At 31.3% G+C, this 18,277-nt stretch overlaps 2 protein-coding genes and 1 long non-coding RNA gene across 4 annotated transcripts; 1 reads left to right on the top strand and 2 right to left on the bottom strand.

Moving 5' to 3' along the window:
- Positions 863–5,892, bottom strand: LOC109344199. 2 transcript variants are annotated; one of them, XM_019582856.1, is made up of 13 exons: positions 5,394–5,892; positions 4,357–4,516; positions 3,924–4,124; positions 3,779–3,843; positions 3,464–3,491; positions 3,284–3,363; positions 3,131–3,217; positions 2,993–3,046; positions 2,594–2,815; positions 1,784–1,877; positions 1,322–1,462; positions 1,131–1,210; positions 863–1,039 (listed from the first exon to the last, which is right to left on the bottom strand). In XM_019582856.1, exons 1-13 carry the CDS (start codon positions 5,607–5,609, stop codon positions 1,037–1,039), a joined length of 1,431 nt encoding a protein of 476 aa, XP_019438401.1. In that variant the 5' UTR covers positions 5,610–5,892; the 3' UTR covers positions 863–1,036. The 2 variants fall into 2 exon arrangements, with proteins under 2 accessions (XP_019438401.1, XP_019438400.1); XM_019582855.1 differs by lacking the exon at positions 863–1,039 and having other exon boundaries at positions 1,056–1,210.
- On the top strand, positions 5,201–5,564 carry LOC109344201. The gene is made up of 2 exons (XR_002107297.1): positions 5,201–5,311; positions 5,371–5,564. It is a non-coding gene; the product is annotated as an uncharacterized LOC109344201 (long non-coding RNA).
- LOC109344200 (signal peptide peptidase-like) lies at positions 10,206–16,651 on the bottom strand. Its single transcript, XM_019582857.1, has 12 exons — positions 16,515–16,651; positions 16,289–16,390; positions 15,351–15,466; positions 15,102–15,253; positions 14,915–15,000; positions 13,581–13,708; positions 13,310–13,360; positions 12,844–12,930; positions 12,642–12,711; positions 11,164–11,300; positions 10,937–11,014; positions 10,206–10,465 (listed from the first exon to the last, which is right to left on the bottom strand). Exons 2-12 carry the CDS (start codon positions 16,326–16,328, stop codon positions 10,388–10,390), a joined length of 1,023 nt encoding a protein of 340 aa, XP_019438402.1. The 5' UTR covers positions 16,329–16,390; positions 16,515–16,651; the 3' UTR covers positions 10,206–10,387.

The raw sequence follows: 18,277 nt of genomic DNA, 5'->3' as shown, positions 1-18,277 counted from the left end.
TTTTTAACCTTATCAGTTTACTCCTTAAAAAAAACCCTAAAATGGTCTCCAAAAATTTCAAACGTGAGTCAAATTAGTCATTTTCAGCATGTTTTACAACACTTGATAAAGACTAATTTGACCCCAAAAGGACTAATTTGATCCACATTTGAAAATTTGAAGACTATTTTAGGTCTTTTTTAAGAACTAAATTAATAAAGCCGAAAAATATAAGGGGCTAAAATGAATATTTACTCAAAATAATATAAGACCCAGACTAAGCTAATATTGCCCCCAAAGAAAGTAAGTCCAATCAAACTGTGTTATGATATGGCCTATGAAATTTTTTGTTTATGGAACTTCAAGCTAGAGCTTTCCCAGTGATCAGATACTATGGTTGGATGTCCCAAAGTAAGTAAATTCAGTCAATGCAACCTGCTATGAGAACTTTATTTTTGGGCCTTCAATCTAGAGCTTTCCCTATGTCATATGATCAGATAATATGGTTGTGTAGTTTCTAGTTTTTTGGTTTCCCATCAGTATCCTAGCACTGGAGGCAATCCTGTCCGACTCAGAAAACATCTATAGGTACGTAAGGCTAACTCTCCTAATGGGTATTTTTTCTATACACAAAGACTCGAACTCGAACTCAGTTTGTTAGTGTTATATTGTATACATTCTTTTGGCACATACATTCACCAGTGCACAAGGTGAAAACAGAAAATAATAACATCTCATCCTGTATTTGGCAACATCCTTCTCTTCAATTATTTCATACTCAGTTCTCCATACTTTACAAAGGTTACAATGAATTTATAGTCTCTTATTCAATCCCAACACTTCAAGAGAAAAATCTAGACCAATAACTCATTGAAAAATAAAATAAAAGAATCAGACCACATAACTCATTGAAAAGTAAAATAAAAGCTAAATATACAAAAGCTTGGACACAACCACTATGCAGAATATTCAGCATTGGCTTTTGACACAGAGAACCTTGAATGTATTAGGTAAATACAACGACAAACACCAAACCTTAGTTCCACTATAAGTGGAGTCAATTAAATGAATCGAACGATGGCATAATGTTGTATTATAAAGCATGTTCGTTGACAAAATACGACAAAATAATCTTAAAAAATGTGCTATGACCCGTACTTGCAGATATTATCAAATCCCATGTATTCATGATTCTGAATCTTGTATACCATATTTGATATGCCAACTCCACCTACAAAATGAATGAAAAATGTTAGAATTTGTGTGAAAATTATTTTGGCCCTATGTAAATGTTGACATTTGTTTATACCAAAAACCAAATAAGAGAGAATTAGACTCTCACCTAATGAGATTGCACTGATAAAAATTGTAAAGGTTAGAATAAATATGATAAGGGATGCTCTCCCAAATAGGATAATTAGCCTTCTCACAATATGTTGTCCAACCACTGCTGCAATAGTAGCCACCAGAGTGAGGTAAAGAGCTGTGCAATCACATAAAGCACATGTTAGAGTCAGTTAAAATTCCATTTACGATTCGGTTTTGGAGGGGAAGGAAAGGAAAGAGAATGCTTCAGAATCATCTCACAAGTGTATTTCATAGCCCTCAATTCTTCCCTTATTCTTCCCTCCGCTCTAAAACACAACTCGGAAATGGATCATAAGTAATTAACTAAATCATATTACTTGGACATAATAATGCAAACTATCTCATTTGCTAGTGTTCCATAATTTAACAAATATAAGAAATGGGAGGGGAGCTATAGAGTATAGACAGTTAGGTATAAGTTTTCATGCACACCGACCATAAGGAACTGGAAAACGTTTCAGCAGGTAGTATTCTATAACAGACATAGATGAGGAGAAGGTCATGGCAAAAGTTGCGGTGGCGCTTGAAACCTGCACATGAGATATCAAAAAGCGTAGAATCCAATTAATAACAGAAGTTCAACTCCTGCGTGCACTGATACGACACGATACAAATACAATGATAGGAAAAAATACATAAGATAATTGAAAATACAGACACAATGTATCTTAAAATAGCAAAAATGTCATTTCTCATGTTTTTCTCCCATCCTCTTGGTATCTATCTTGAACAAATACAACAACAACAACAACCAAGCCTTAATCCTACTAGGCGAGGTCGGCTAGTTAGATCGGACGATGTCATAATGTTCTATCATAAATTATGTTTATTGACAATATTGATCTCTAAGTTTTTCTTAATTGTTTCGCCTATGGTTTTTCTCGGCCTCCATCTTCTCTAGGAATTGGACTAACCTTCATCTGATTCACTCCCCTTACGAAAGCTTCTACATGTATCCTCCACACATGTCCAAACCACCTAAGACATGATTCTACCATTTTTTCTACAATAGGAGTTACTCCAACTTTCCCTCTAATGCATTCATTTCTAATTTTATCTTGTCAAATGTGTCCACTCATCCAACGCAATGTTCACATCTTTGCTACATGGAGTTTATTCTCTGGTTGAACAAATAAATAAGCATATTTTTTTACGACTCATATTGGTTGCCATGTAGGACACATTTGGTGAATACTATGCCGCCAGCATGGCCTAACAATTTATGATACAGCAATTTGAAACTCACCTGAGGTGGGACTCCCAGCTCCAGAAAGAGAGGGCCCATAATAAATCCTCCACCTAGTCCTAGCAAGCCACCAACTACTCCGGCTAGTAAACCAAAAAAACAATAGATAGCAAGCTGGGAAACAGTGAAACTTTTCCCATGATCTCCGGTGGAAGCAATTACTCTCCGCCCACTGAACAAGGCAGTAGCCTCATATGCGGTTACTCCAATAGCGATAGGAATCTGCATAACATGGAAAGCATGCCTCAAACAGTTTCCGCATATTGTTGTAATGGACATTGTAATACATTTAAAGAAAATTAAGTACTAATAGCATATCATATCCATTCAAGAAAAACAAGGTAATTTTGAGTAACAAGAGTAATGGAAGTTCTGGAATCAACTTGTGAACAAAATTACCTGCAAGAAGTTCAGTATCCAATATGCAGTTGAACAAGTAGTTGTAAAGCTTTGCTGTGAATAGGAGATTATTAGTCTCGAGTTAGATAATTTGCATGATATAAACTAATCTTTTGTGATAGATACGAAAGAGCAAACCTTGGCAATTTGTATAACAAGGAATGAAATCCAAACAAATACAAGAAGCCCAAACTCCTTCCAGTGTACATTTTCAAGAATAGTCACCTGCAAATCCATATTATTAGATATGAAAATCACTTTATCCATAAGAACTCACTTGAGAATAATTACCGGTTTTTCCTCGGTATCATTTTCAGCGCCACCATTTGGTCCACTAGGAATAGTTTTGTATTCTGTGTCAGCCCCATAACCTACCAAAAGGAAAGATGCATGCACTCTGGCATCAGGGTGAGAAAAAATGACCCAGGACAACTTTATATGTTTCGGCAATTAAATAGTTTCTGAACTCACCATTCGTCTCTAGTCGCCTAGCAGCCTCCTAAAAAGAAACAAGACAGATTCACAGTTAGTCAAAAACTTTTCTAGAGTTAGCCACAGAATTCACAAATTTTTGTAGTGCTTGTAAAAAACTTATTTAATCCAGATTAAACACCAAGATACTCATCATCACACAATTTATCAGAAAAACAGCACAATTGAGATTTTATGATCAGCAAAAGCAAAGATAAAAGCTCTCTACCTATTAAAGTTAATATATTACATTGTTTGCATTTGTATGTTCTAAATATGCAGTGAAAATAATATATATGGTAAATTAAATGAGACCTTTATCATTATGGTTTCCTTTTTCCATGTTTCAACGCCCTTGAAGAATGCCTTTGTTGATGTGCCTGCAAGACAGAAAAACCGGTCAGAGGGGTGTAACAAAAGAAGAGTGCCAAACTGAAGCCAAAGTCAATATAATTGTTACCTAAAAAGAGAACGATAAGCAGAATAGTGACCACCCAATCAGGAAATACAACATTGAAGACCACTCCAATGCTGATACCAAGCATGAGCATTGGTTGAATGAGAAGTGCCAAATCATAGTCAATGATGGGCATGCTCAATGTAGGATGCCGTAGCTTAAGGTTGTAATAAACAGTCAACAAAGCTGCGCCCATAATCATACCTGAAACAAACAGAAAGGTTGTTAATTCACGGTAATAGCACTCCTGGAAGTTGCAATGCATCCTTTATGTCCAAGGATGCGATAAACGAAGGCTTTTGAATAATGAATTATTGTAGCAGCTAGCACAAACAGATTCAAACTTCATTTTGTTCATCATTCAGAATTAATGAAAACTCGCTCTGGGAAATTTATAAGAGAATGGTATTCATAATAAATATGTATCTTTTCTTACACTTCGAGATAGCTGTGGATGATTTCGGATCAAACCCAATAATGAGGCTAAGCATAGGAACAAATATGCCACCACCACCAACACCACCTACGCTTCCAAAAGCTGCTCCACAAAATCCAAGAAAAGTACCCAAAATAATTTTCCACCCAAATTCAATATCCTGCATAACCAATGTCCAATATAATATCCAGTGACAATAATAATGTACAATCAAGATAAGAGTAATAAACTCTTCACCAGGAAGCAGTAGCACAGACAACATCACAGTCAATTTGCCTCAATAGTGAGTAAGTAAAATTACATTTATCTTATTTCACCCTTAAATAATAAAGAGCATAAAGATCAGAAGCAATTAATTTTTTGGTTTCCTGGATATCTCACCATCCTGGAAACAGCCTCTTCGCTCAATGTACATTCCACAGACCTCACTAGGTGGGGGCCCGGGTACTAGGCCGCACACATATCCCACCATATTACCTAGCCAAAACCAATCCATCAAATATAGTTTCGACTCGCTCTCTCCACAATGCTCTCTCTCTAGCTGTCTAACCGTGGTTCTCCCCTAGGATTTTAGTGGGAAAAAATACTCTCCAAGTTATAGAATTTGCCTTTATATCTAAGGATAAAAATATAATCACATTGCATGGATAAAATTGTTACATCATAAAAAAAAATTGCATTGATTTTTGTGCATTTCACTATCCAACAATGGAGAGGATCCTGACCCGATTTTAGTGTGTCTCTACTCTCTACCACTATGCGAAAACCCTTATTGGTATCTAAACTTATTAAATATGATAATGATGATAGATGGACTCTTATTTGTCAGCACTTTCCAACAATATCAAGACAATCACTTTCTCAGACAAAGCTACAAAATTGAAAGATTCTCCCTTTTTCTCTAAAAAGACAAATAAAAAGGTAAACAAAAACACATTCATTGAATCCAAACAAAGTCAATGAGTATATCTACTTATATTATTCTTATCACATTTCCTCAAACAAATCAAAAAGGTGAAAAAGAAACATGAACTTACCGGCCACACGTGATGATAACCAGATTCATCAGATTGCCATAAGAAATTCAAAGCTCTAGTGAGAAAATCATGTTCTGATTCTCTGGTAACATTGAAAAATGAAATTTCTTCTGTTTTCATGATGAACCCTCTATCACCTGAAACAAACATCAAAGTTGATGCAAAACTCAACAACAACAATACCAATATCCATTCCATTCTCAACAACCCACACATCAAAATCTTCCCTTTTTGAATTTTTCTTGTTCAACACATGTCACTGTATATGGTTCTCACTCTTAGATTATGCTCCACACTAATCAGAGAAGGTTGGTTATTTTCTTCTTCAAACGATGAACCTTATAAGAAAATGAATATTAACAACAACAACAACAAAAAATGAACAAAGATGAAATTGTGATAACGAAAAGGGTATTGATCACAAGAATTTTTGCAATGAGTTTTGGAAAAAGTGATGTCTCTCTTTCTCTAACGATCGTTGCGTTTGTGATATTCCCAAGTCATTGCTAGATAGAACATATTTAAGTTGATATTCCATTCAAATATTTTTTTTTTATCATAATTACTTCTTAAATTTTATGAGTTTTTAAAATTGGTCTTTGCTTAAATAATTGTTAAATTATTTAAATGCCAAGAAGGAAATCATAATAATTAAATTCACGATAATAAAAATATAATAGTATAGGTTACAAGAGTATTAATATATATAGATAAAATTATTGTCAAAATACAATATTTATTGACCCACAATCTTAATAATCTTTATATATATATATTAGCGTGTTGATTGGCACTTCGTGGCTATCGACCCACAATCTTAATATAAGAAATGTTACATAAAAACTTAATAGAAAACAAAGATGTAAGAAAATTAATCAAATATAGAAAATGTGTAGAAAAATAATGATGAATTGTGAAAAAAAATAACATTAATATTTGGAAGTTTATGATTATTATTGGAGGAGTTACAAAAGGGTAATTTTGGAATGTGAAAAATTATGTCATAATAGTTATTTGTAATTTTGGCTTTATATATAGTATAGATATAGATATAAATAAAAGTAAGTAACAAACATCTAACAATCGAGAATAAAAGGAAATGCATAGATTAAGATTTTTTATTACTATTAATTTAACATTATCTTTATAAAGAAACTAATTTTACTGATAGTTAAGTTTAATGAATAATTAGGAGAAAAAAGGAATTTATGATATGCAAAAGACATAAAATTTAGGTGGGAAATAGGAGGAAATATATATAAAAGAAAAATATATAAACTTATAGTGTAATTATTTTGTATATTATTATTACATCATTTACCATTTATATTTAACTATCCTTCAATCCTAAAAAATAATACAGATAAATGATGAATAATGTAATAAGGAAGATGATTCACTTCTTCAGAAAAAAGTGAAAAAAACATACTTCACATCTTAACTATTCATTTTAGAGAACTCTATTTATTTAGATCTACTTATTAATTCAAATTATTAGATTTTCTTATAATAAATAACTAAGATATAAATAAACTTTTTCCACTTACTCCCTTCTTGTGTAATAAATCTTTATAAAATTTTACACTAACCAACCATAACAATTTATATAAAAATGCTCTAAAATTTATTTGCAAATATATAGGATGAAGTGTTTTCCCTCAAATTAATATGCTTTTTTACAAGTGTTATTTTCTCCAACGAAATATACCTTCTTACACGTGTTATTTTCTCCTGGTTTAACAAATTAATTTTATAAGAAAATATTACTCGTAAATATAACAATCATCTCATTAAAATAATTACAAAACAAGTTAAAATATTTAATGATTTGATTATCTTACATTTGTGAAGAATATAATAACATAAATAATATGAATGAGAATAAAAAAGTTCAGATTTCAATCATCCCAAATTAAGTGTTGGAGGGAAAAAGAAATCGAGAAAAACTTTTTTTGTAGAGACGTATGTAAAGACAACAACAAAAATCTTGATAATATGTCACATATTTTATTTTAATTAAAACTTAGTCATCTATATCTATACTATTAATAAAGGGAAAATACAAAATAGCCACCCATCATGGTGTAATTTGTGTTTTCCTATTTTGCCCTCAATATCTTTTTATTTCTACCAAAAAACCATATAATATTATTTTCTTATTTTATCCTTATTATATTTTTATTTTAAAAGTATATTTAAAAAATTGAATATTAGACCAATTGAATAAATTCAACCGTAAATTTAGCGCAAAAAATTATATTTGAATTTATAAAATACAAACTATACATTACAAACAATAGGAAAGCGGGTTGACAGACAAGACAGTGCATGTCAACACGCTAGTTAATAATAATAGAAAAACACATAAATATATTTGTTTGTAAAGATAATATGTTATATATATTCTATATGAGTTTTACTCAAAGAAACTGGACTCATGAATCTGAGGTGACAATATTTGATACACGTTGTATACACGTTGTATCCACGTTGTTATCCATATCCACGTTGTATACACGTTGCAATATCTATCGTGTTGTTTTACATAAGTCAAGTAAATTACTGATTTTTAAATAAAATTTTCTATTTATCTATCGTTTTCAATATATCTTCTCATTTTACTTTACAGTTACTTTTTTCCTAAACAATTTTCAGGGTAAAGATGCGATAGTTGTTGTAATAGTGTAAGACTCCACTAAATTTTGGAATGATTAAAAAATCAATAGTTCAATTCCTGAAAGTGACTCTAGTTGGGAGGGTCGACCACAAATCCCGAAAGAGATTAGTTTTTTACCATAAAGTGAAAAGATATTTTTAATAGTACAAAAAACAATAACATATGTCAACTATTATATGACGTATAATATATTAGAGGAAACTTTTTTCATAAATGGGTAAAAATGAATTTAAGCTATCTAAAAGGTTCAATAAAACTAACATGTTTAATTATATAAATATTTATATTATATTATTTCAATACAATTAAAATTATCTTATGTAAAATTTGAATATGAAATTTATAAAAATGAAATTTAATTATGTAGATATATTTAAAAAGATCTCTAGGCTCATTTATAGGTAGTAAACTAGAGTTTTGTATGAGCAACTTGAGTTTACATAACCATATTATTAAGATGGCATAAAAATGTGACAATAGATGTGCTTCCTTAAGATGACATCCCAATTATGTGACGTCTTGAGTTATCTTATGGAGTGTAATACTATACAGTGATAGCGTAAATATTTTATACAACTATCCATCATTTATTTGTGTTATTTTTATTTCAAGAGTTACTCATAACGAATAAGGGTGAGTGTGGGACGATTTGAGATGGGTTAAGCATGTCCCTCACTCGTCCTTAAATATTGATCAGGTCAATTTTTGAACCCGAAATCGTTCATAATTAGGATGAGATGTGTGAGGAACGAGTCCAAAATAGGACGAGTCAAGATAGGGACGAGTCAAGATAGGGACGAGTCCAGGTTGAAAATGGTCAAAATGACAAACGTTGATTTTTTCCTCAAATCTTTAAGCATGCACAATCAAAATTATCACAATATGTGTATAAACTCAACTAAAACCTGTATCTCACATACATGAGTATATAATTAAAAACCGTAAATTGCATCATTCAAACTAAAAACTATCACAATCATGTGACTAAAAATTATAGAAAGTGTTAAAAATTTCAAAACAATTTAACCACCTAGGCACCTAGTAAACCAAGATGGTCGAATTATCACATCAATTATAAATAGAGGGCACCAATTATTTTGAAACTTATGTTTTAAATTTTATATTTTGTGAAAGTAAAAGTTTAGAATCTATGCAGTTACCAACCAAGGAAAAGGACGGTGGTCTATTGGGTATTGGCAATCAGAGGCAATAACATAAGCAACTTCAAAGAGGAAAAACATATAATAGAAAAGAAATAAGGAAAAACATAAGTGTTGCAGTGTCTTTCACTCTCGTCGCAACAATCCTTTTTTGACGATAGATTTATCCCTTTTAATCGGGTATGTCCTGAACGTAGACCTAAACATACAGGTCGGACTAGATCTTACTCACCTCTAATAATTAAATATGAGTGTTAGAGTAAGAGTATATACATCATTTTCTCTTTCTTGTGATGAAGATTTAGATGGCACATGAAAGCCAAACCATGATAGCACGTTGTGCACTAGGCTCTCAAATACCATATGGAAGTAGAAAGAAAATGAGAAAGTAGTTTGAGTGAGGGTGTTTTGGAAAATTCCTATATCTAATGAGGGGTGAATTTATGGTTATGGCTGGGATGTAAATCTGCCCCCTATTTTACACCATTTGCATTTGTATCCAATTTGCATCTGAAAATTATTTGTTGTGTTCCAATTTCCCTAAGAAACAAGGGAACATGAATAAAAATCAAACCTAAAAAATCCTTCCTCTCTAGGAACATACCCTGATTAAGATTTGTCATTTCTCGGGTTTAACCATCTATACTGCAGTGCAGTGAGAATAAAATTGAAGAGTAACTCAATTTTTTTTTTTTTTTGCATATACTAATTTGATCCTTGAAATTTTGAAAACCCCAAAATGGTTCAAAAAATACTAAATATGAGTCAAATTAATTATTTTTAGCATGTTTTATGACCCTTTGAATATTTTGACTCGCATTCATGACCTTTAATTACTAGTATGGATTTTTATTTTTTTGGATATCAAATTGATACACAAAAAATTTGAAGGACTAAAATCTGGATTCCCTCTAAATTGTATGTATGGACGAGAAAGCAGAAAGCCATGGCTATGTAAAACCCAGACCAGGCATGTGAAAGCAAAATGCTAATTCCAAAAATAAGACAAATGTTTTCTTTACCCTTAAATCACAAATCTTGTTACAGATGTGTGCTGCTCTGAATAAGTTAGCTTTAAAATTAAAGGTGTTCCCAGAAAATAACAGTATTTCTTCTGTGACACAGAAGTATTTGTATTGTATTGGGAAGCTTCAATTTCATTCAACCTTTTTGCTAGATTTGTCATCAACCTCTTCAGATGAATCTGCAGTGTTCCCCTCTTCAAACTCCAATAACTGCGTCGATAAAAAACAAAACCATGTTAGAACTTGGCTTATCCAGAGAAGCTCATCATCAACATCTATGTATCTGTGTAATGTTTCCTCTAGTACATTTTAAACTGTTGCCAAAAGTAATCATAGTAAATATAAATTTGTGCTAATGGTCCAAATGGTCATTTCAGGTAATATTCTATTTCCAGAAGATTTAAGTTTTGATCTAATAAATGACTCAACGCAATGCACTAATTTTATTTTTTTAAAAACTGCACAACCTTTCCTTTATTTATTACTGATGGGGCATAGTTTACATTGATGATAAATCAAATTAACACTACTCTCGTTAACTATGGTTATATAATAGAAGGCATAGCACATTATACTCCAGTAAAAACTAATGATTGAAAACAAATTAGATGGCATAAAAAGGGATGATTAACATTTTGATAGAAGAACAGAGAAATGGAAAAATCGAGCATTGAAACAAACCTGTTTGACATCACCATTCCATAAGCAATGAGCAGCCAAAAATCCAATTACAGAAGGTACGATATACAAAAGTGCAGGCTGAAAGCAGGTATACAATGAAAAGATGCGAAATGTTAATAGAGTAGATTGACCTTCAAAAATACATCATATGATCAGCCAGAACCCCAATGCACAAAACAGATCAAACCTAATAAATAAAAAGGTAAATGAAACTACATATCACTCACCTGTGCAGCCTTAAACCAGTTCATCACAACGATGGTAAGGACCAACCCGACAGTGTATCCTAAAAATGCACTCTTGAAATACTGAGCCTTTTTTCCTCTAGACACATCAAACCGCAAAGCCAATGCTACAAAAATACCTGAAGGGGGGATATGTAATCAATAAAAATAGAAGTAACAATCGAGCAATAGAAGAGAACTTCTTTATTTTCACTTATATGAATGGATATTATACATCAATTGATGGCATGCATAATTGCATATAACCATTTCAAAATTCAAATAGAAAAATACTCTTTCCAAATACAGATTGATATCTGACACATTGAAATCATAAAAGAAGCTTCATAAGCTAGGATGCATAATTATTTGCAACTTGTTAACAATAAAGCATTATTTGCAATTTTAATTTAAAGAAGCCATAACATAATTATGACTGAAATAAACTAGTCAGCAAGATCCTGACGAAGTTATATGAATCATCTTTAAATTAATTTTTATATTTGTAAATGCAAGAATAGTTAAAATTAATTTTTATATTTGTAAATGCAAGAAAGTTCTAGACCAACTTTAAATACATGTTACCATCCATCAGTCAGAGCTCAACTACTTTAACTTGATAAGGCGGTTATTCTTAATGGAAAAAATAACGAACAGAAAAATGCCTCTTGACTAAAAGTAGAAGACCTTTGAAGTTCTAATGGAGGACTGTATTACCACAAGACTTTTAACCCTTAAATTTAGCTCTAAGGGTTTGTTTTTTGGATGAAGAATAATGAGGGCATTGAAGGAGAAAGATAAAAAAGGAAATAAGTCTTTTTGCTTGGGAGTTTATAAACTTCTTTGGGTAAAAGAATTTGATGGAAGCTATTCCCCCTAACTCCCACTTAGGTGCTCTTCAAATTGTGGGGGAATACCTTTGATTTTACTTTTAAAGGGTTTTTCTAATGTGTGCCCCAGAGTACATTTTGAGAAACTCATAATTGGTAAGTTTGCATTGGGAACTGATATATTTATAAAATTCATGTGCATTAAAAACATTGATTCCAAATGCCGGCTTACCTCTTATGGGTTTCATAGAATGTGCCCTAAGACACACATCACTGACATTAGGAAAACCCAACATTAAAATTTGAGTCATTTAAAAGGTAACATGAAACTTTAGAATCGTGACATTTTACCTTCATCTTTCCTCACTCATTTAAATAATCAAAACAAGGGGAACAAGACACTATATCATTATATCCCACTCCCAGTTCATCCCTACACCTGGGCTAGCAAATTTCATGCGGTTTTCATGTCCCACAACCTCCCGCAGCACATTTAAACCCACAACAGTAAATGCCAAGTCCCTTACCATATGAACCAACATGACCTGGTGTTCTCTCTAAAGCTTTCAAACATAAAGTGATACATACGAAATATACAATTTAATTGTTAAAAATAAAAAAATAACATGTCAACTGAAAGAATCATCCTACCAGGGATAACAATATCACCCAGTCCAAGCATTGAAAATGGCCTTGCAGAAACTGATGTGGGGAACAAAAGCTGCAAAAAATAAAATGAATATTATTGGGAACGAATATACTATTTTTATCTGATAATATCACAGCATTTACACTATTAAAATCTACAAGATGGGAAGAAAGATATATCAATTTTATTTAGCCAAAATTTAACCTTTATGGGAGCGTCAAATGATTTTGCAACGCTGACCATCACAGGAGTGCAGAAAACCCAGAAAATGTCATACACAAATAGACCAGCCTGCAAAACACATGAATCTAAGTTCAAAATGGGAGAAAAATAAACTATGCAATAAAAAACATACTTTTTGGAAAGTACACAATCATAGTCATTTATCAGCTTAATTTGAGTGTAAAGTTCAAAGGGGATTGGAGAAACCAAAATAGAGAAAGCCAAGTATAAGAAGCTGAAGATAAACTTATTGTACTTTATTAAAATTAAAATATAAAAATGTCTGTCTTATTTTTTTAAATGAATGGAACAAGTGGAGTAGCCTGGTTTAGTTTAAACTTTAAAGTCGAAGGATCGTTAGCCTAAAAACAAGATGATGGGAATCTTACAACTAGTTTTTAAAGAAGGCTAGAGCACCATTAATTACAATTAGGAAAAAATTACCTACCAAAAGAATAGCACCAGTCTTGAAAGACCCAAGAGAAAGCATTTCAATTCCCTGAAAATATCAAAGGGAGTCATTGCTATTAATTATTGTCTACAAATAAAAAAATATGTACAGTTACACGAACATTCATAGCATAAATGATAATTTTAATTTCCTTTTTCAAGAATATGCTTTAAGGAAGAAGCTTAGTTTTAAAAGGTATTGCTTCAAACTAGTAAAGTAGAATACAAATACATAGATATATACAATACAAACCGGTTAAACACCAAACCTGAATACAGAAAGCAAGACCTAATATGTTATTCGCCAGCCAATGCTTCTGCAAAGCATACCAGGCACAAAAAAAGGCCCCAGGGATTGCTGCCACGAGCTGTGACTTTGTAAACTCAATCTCCAATGCTGCATAAGAAAAGTGGAAGAAAACATCATTCTACATGATAGTAGCAAGATAATGTCCACTGGATCAAATGCAAACAGCTAAAAGTAGCAAAACACCACAGCGATGATCATATCGTGATAATAAGTCGAGTATAATGAAACCAACAACATATATACTCGTCCTGTAAAAAAGTGAATTCAAACCAAACAATCAATAAGTGTGGCCAGAACAACAACCAACCAACCAACCATTTTTACCGATCATTTTAAAGCAAAACAGAAGTGGCTACCATTCCAATTATGAAAAGCTATGTGGAATTCATCAGGTCAAAGTGCATTTAGTATTTTTCTGTGTTATTCACTTGGTAATATTTCTTATCCCTTCTCTAAAAACAGTTCAAAGTTCATGTAAGAACACTAGAACCCAAAATATGATAACATTGTACAAGTAGCATTAAAAATTAAAGGAAAAATACTGAACCCAATGAATTAGCTTTCGTGAAATGGCAAATGCAATTCAATAAATAAAGTGAAATTGTTCGCATTTGTATAAATTATAATTCAGCCTCCCATGCATGATTGCATATACATGAAGAGAGTACAAAAAACATACCAAATTGTACTTTTCAAGAGATGAAGTTTGGTAACAAAATAGCTAGCACTTACGAAAAGTAAGAGCAATAGATCATTCAGTTCCAAGTAGACAAGAGTATAATGCTCACTTTGGGCAAAATTGAGTTGAAACTCATAAGATGACGACAGAAGTTCAGAACACGATACTTCTACCAATATATGTGTGTAAGAACATGGGTACACAATATTTCAAGCAGCAATGCACAGTGGAAAATGGGATGCACTGTGGGAAATGGGATGTGTTAGCGAAGATACCCCATTAACAACCCAAGAGTGTTAATTAATTAAAACCACTAAAGTCGGGTTAAAACAGAGATATATCAAACACAAAATATACATTTTCAATGAAGACGGTATAATTTGTAAACAATAAATAAAGAAAACTAACATTTTTGGTACTTCACTGGGTACATCACAAAACCAGTAGCAGTTACCAACAGTAATGAATAACAAATAATACTAGCCAAAGACAGTCATCATTGACTAATTAATTGACAGGTAGAAGTAGACAACTTCTAATACCATGGTTCAGAGAAAGATTATTGTCAATGTCAGCAACAGTAAGGGAAAATAAGGAGGAAGCACATCACATACAAATGAAATACGGAAAATGCCAGATTGTGGGGTTCTCATTCCAATGATTTGGCAGAAAATGTTTGATTGATGGTAACAATGTAGCCCTGCAAACAATGGAAGAACAAATGAGTGATAAAATAGCAAATATGTCCCGAAAAAAGCTGTTTACATACCAAGTACTTTGGACAGAGAGAAAATAACATACGAAAGTGCAACAATCCCCAGTACAAAGAAGTAGGCTGTCAATACAGTGTTCACCAAGTCCTTAGACAGAAACTTGAAGAGCAAGAAAAGTGAAAACAGCATTGCACTCCCAACAAAGGGAAATTGCATGGCATGTTCTTTGGACATTGTCTCCTGCATAATTATATGCAACATAAAGAAATCAGTATTGAGCAATGAAAAGACCAATGTAAAGAAGAGAATGAGTAGAAAAGCTAAAGGTACTCCTTACGGCTGGTGGGGTTGGTTTGACCGAACGGTAAGAGCCCACAAAAACAGTCAAGGCGGCCGTCAAAATAACATTTACATTTGGATCTACTTTGACGACAAGCGGTGCTAGGGTTAAACCTGCCATGACAAACAAAATGCCGTTAGCATCGAATGAACTAGGAAAAGAACCCACTTCTCCCTCACGCTGACCATCATTAACATTACCAAACAATGTGTAATCATTAAAATTCAAGAACTAATTAAATCCTTAGAAACACACAACTATACAGGATTTAAGAACCAAAATTCAAAAACAATGTATACATCCTTTGTTTATTTTAACCTAAAAAATGAGAATACAACAACTGCATTGTACTATAGGAAGCAGTGATACAAGACAACGTACCTATTAAGACACTTACATGGGATAACGCAAATTTTAACACAACATAAAACAATATAAGATCAACATAAAAGCACAAACCTTAAATTAATATCAATAGAGAAACAATATTTTAAAAGTTGGCCTGAATCATTAATAAAGTTATTAAGTGCATCTGTCTAAAAGGTAGCCCGGTGCACGAGGCTTCCACCAAACTAACTCAATTTTTAATCATTGTAAAATGGTTAAGTGCATCTGTATAAAAGAGATGCCGAGTGCACGAGGCTTCCACCAAACTAACTCAATTTTTAATCATTGTAAAATGATTAAGCACATCTGTATAAAAGAGCAGCACAGTGCACAAGACTTCCACGGAACTAACTCGATTTATATAAAATTTGATAAATACAATTAAGAGCGTTCAAAGTTCATAATGCGGAGATAGACAGAGTAACTACATTTAGAAGTTTACGTGCTTGATAGAAGCCAAATTCATCAAAGATTATTATAAATCACATGGTAATAATTAACAATTAAGTGTGTATCAAGTGAAGCAAGAAAAAGTTAAGAAATTACACCTGCTAAAGCAAAATTGGCAATTCGCTCAACGTTCTTCATTTTCTCTTAAACTCTTTCAAATGCGACAAAATTACAGATCTAACGAACTCGAATGGCCTCACCTGAAATCCAAAAACAACAGTATAAAAAGGAATCAAAATCGATCACTGATCAATTCGAAATTCATTCACGGTAAAATATATAAATAAAAGAAAAAAGTGATTGAATCTTAAGAGAGAAGAAAACCTAATCGGAAAAATTAAAGTGAAGAATCTGTGAGGCAAAACGTGAGCGAATGAAATTGAAGCGTTGGGGTTTAAAGTTTGAAGTAAGAAAAGCAGAGAGAAGAAACCGTTTATTTAGAACGGTGTTATAACACTGTTACGGTGGGAAACTCTACTTCACAGACCCACGTAGTTGTGAGGCCTTTCACCCAATCAAAAACATTACATTTGCCAACTAGGATTTAGATATTTTCTAATTCTTATGACAATAATTTTTAGATTTTATTTGTGTTTTTAATGATACAAATATTATTTCATTGTATATAAAATGATAAAAATATTTTATTATATTAATATTTTCTTCTTTTATAGTATTTATCTCTTTATTAATGGAGATTATCCTTACTCCCTAAAAGCAATGTTGGTGTCACAAGTACAGATATCATATATTGTCATATTTGTATGTGTTTATCCAATTAAAAAAATATAAAAATATAACATACTATTTTATATTATTTAGTGAAATTTGTTTGACTAAAAATATGAATACATAATTGTTTTGAGATACACACCATACCATATGTCCATATCCCTTTTTATTTCCTTTTATTGCATTATGGATTTATTTCTTAATATGGAAATAAGATAAAATAAATATTCCCATGCCTTTATCAATAGTGTTTTGATATTGAATCGTTTTTTGCTATTATAAATACTTAGTTATATATACTAAAGTCTAAAAAGTTGAAGATGTCATATTTATTATGAGTGATGACTTTAAACTTAATTATAAATGATAATGAGATGTAAGTTGAAAATATAAATATAAAAGTATAAAATTTCTCGAGATAAATATTTATTTAAACTATATATTCATATAAAATAAATTCATAGATATTTATTTAAACTTATTTTTCTCTTAATATTTTTAATTTCTAAAATAAATTCATATAATCTTAGATAGCTATAATTAATATATGTGACTTTGAGTTGGATATTATAATAAATACAAAAATTATAACATGAAGCACATCCAATAAAAAATACTCTAATTTTTTAAAATAAAAAAATACAAATTTAATACTTAATATCATAAAATAAGAATACGAGTTGATATACATGAAGTGTCCTTCGACACACTAGTATAAATAATAAAAATAAGAAATAGTAGTATTAAAATGGAACATCATCAACTATATATCTATCATTCACCATATAAACTTCTAAAAATTTTACAAGGTCAAAACTACTCCCCATATAAATATTTATTAAATTAAATTATACTTAATATTAACTATTCATTTTTTAAATATAATGGATTAGATAAGTGACTGAAAAAGGTTATCAGAGAAATCTTAAATGACTTTTAATTAGATTTATTGTTAATTAATGACAAAAAGGTAAGATATATGCCTAAAAATGTCCCTTTACATATTGGTATACATAAAAGTACAATTTAAAAGATTTTATTGATTTTTATTTCTATAAGGTACATTATATTTTTTATATGCAATATTTATTATTTTTTATGTTACTATTAGTCCATTGTTCATTAACGAAAAATAATACATTAATGAATTTCTCAAAGAATGTAAATTTGTAATGTTGTGGTGTATATTTTTAAACATAAGAAAAATATATATCATATTGTTTTGTGTAATTTGATTAATTTAGAATGTGGAAAAGTAGTATTAAGTAGGTTGAAAACCATTTATGCATGAAATGCCAACCAAATTTGTCAAAAGTGTGTATAATTTATTTTACATTCTATCATTATTTTAAGGT

Source organism: Lupinus angustifolius, chromosome LG03 (genome assembly GCF_001865875.1).
Source record: "Lupinus angustifolius cultivar Tanjil chromosome LG03, LupAngTanjil_v1.0, whole genome shotgun sequence".
Classification (NCBI taxonomy): domain Eukaryota; kingdom Viridiplantae; phylum Streptophyta; class Magnoliopsida; order Fabales; family Fabaceae; genus Lupinus; species Lupinus angustifolius.
This window is presented reverse-complemented; position numbering and strand designations above follow the sequence as displayed.

Bases quoted from the DNA above. Each gene is read 5' to 3' on its own strand.
- LOC109344199 (XM_019582855.1), bottom strand. From the start codon at position 5,609: ATGTGTGGGTTGTTGAGAATGGAATGGATATTGGTATTGTTGTTGTTG. The intron at 3,844-3,923 runs GTAACAATTATA...TCTGTCTTGCAG, and splicing joins GCTTATCGTTCTCTTTTTAG to GCACATCAACAAAGGCATTC. The intron at 3,492-3,778 runs GTCTCATTTAAT...GTTTCTTTTTAG, and splicing joins AGGAAACCATAATGATAAAG to GAGGCTGCTAGGCGACTAGA.
- LOC109344200 (XM_019582857.1), bottom strand. From the start codon at position 16,328: ATGAAGAACGTTGAGCGAATTGCCAATTTTGCTTTAGCAG. The intron at 13,361-13,580 runs GTTTGGTGTTTA...TGATATTTTCAG, and splicing joins GTCTTGCTTTCTGTATTCAG to GGAATTGAAATGCTTTCTCT. The intron at 12,931-13,309 runs GTAGGTAATTTT...TGTGTTTTGCAG, and splicing joins AGACTGGTGCTATTCTTTTG to GCTGGTCTATTTGTGTATGA.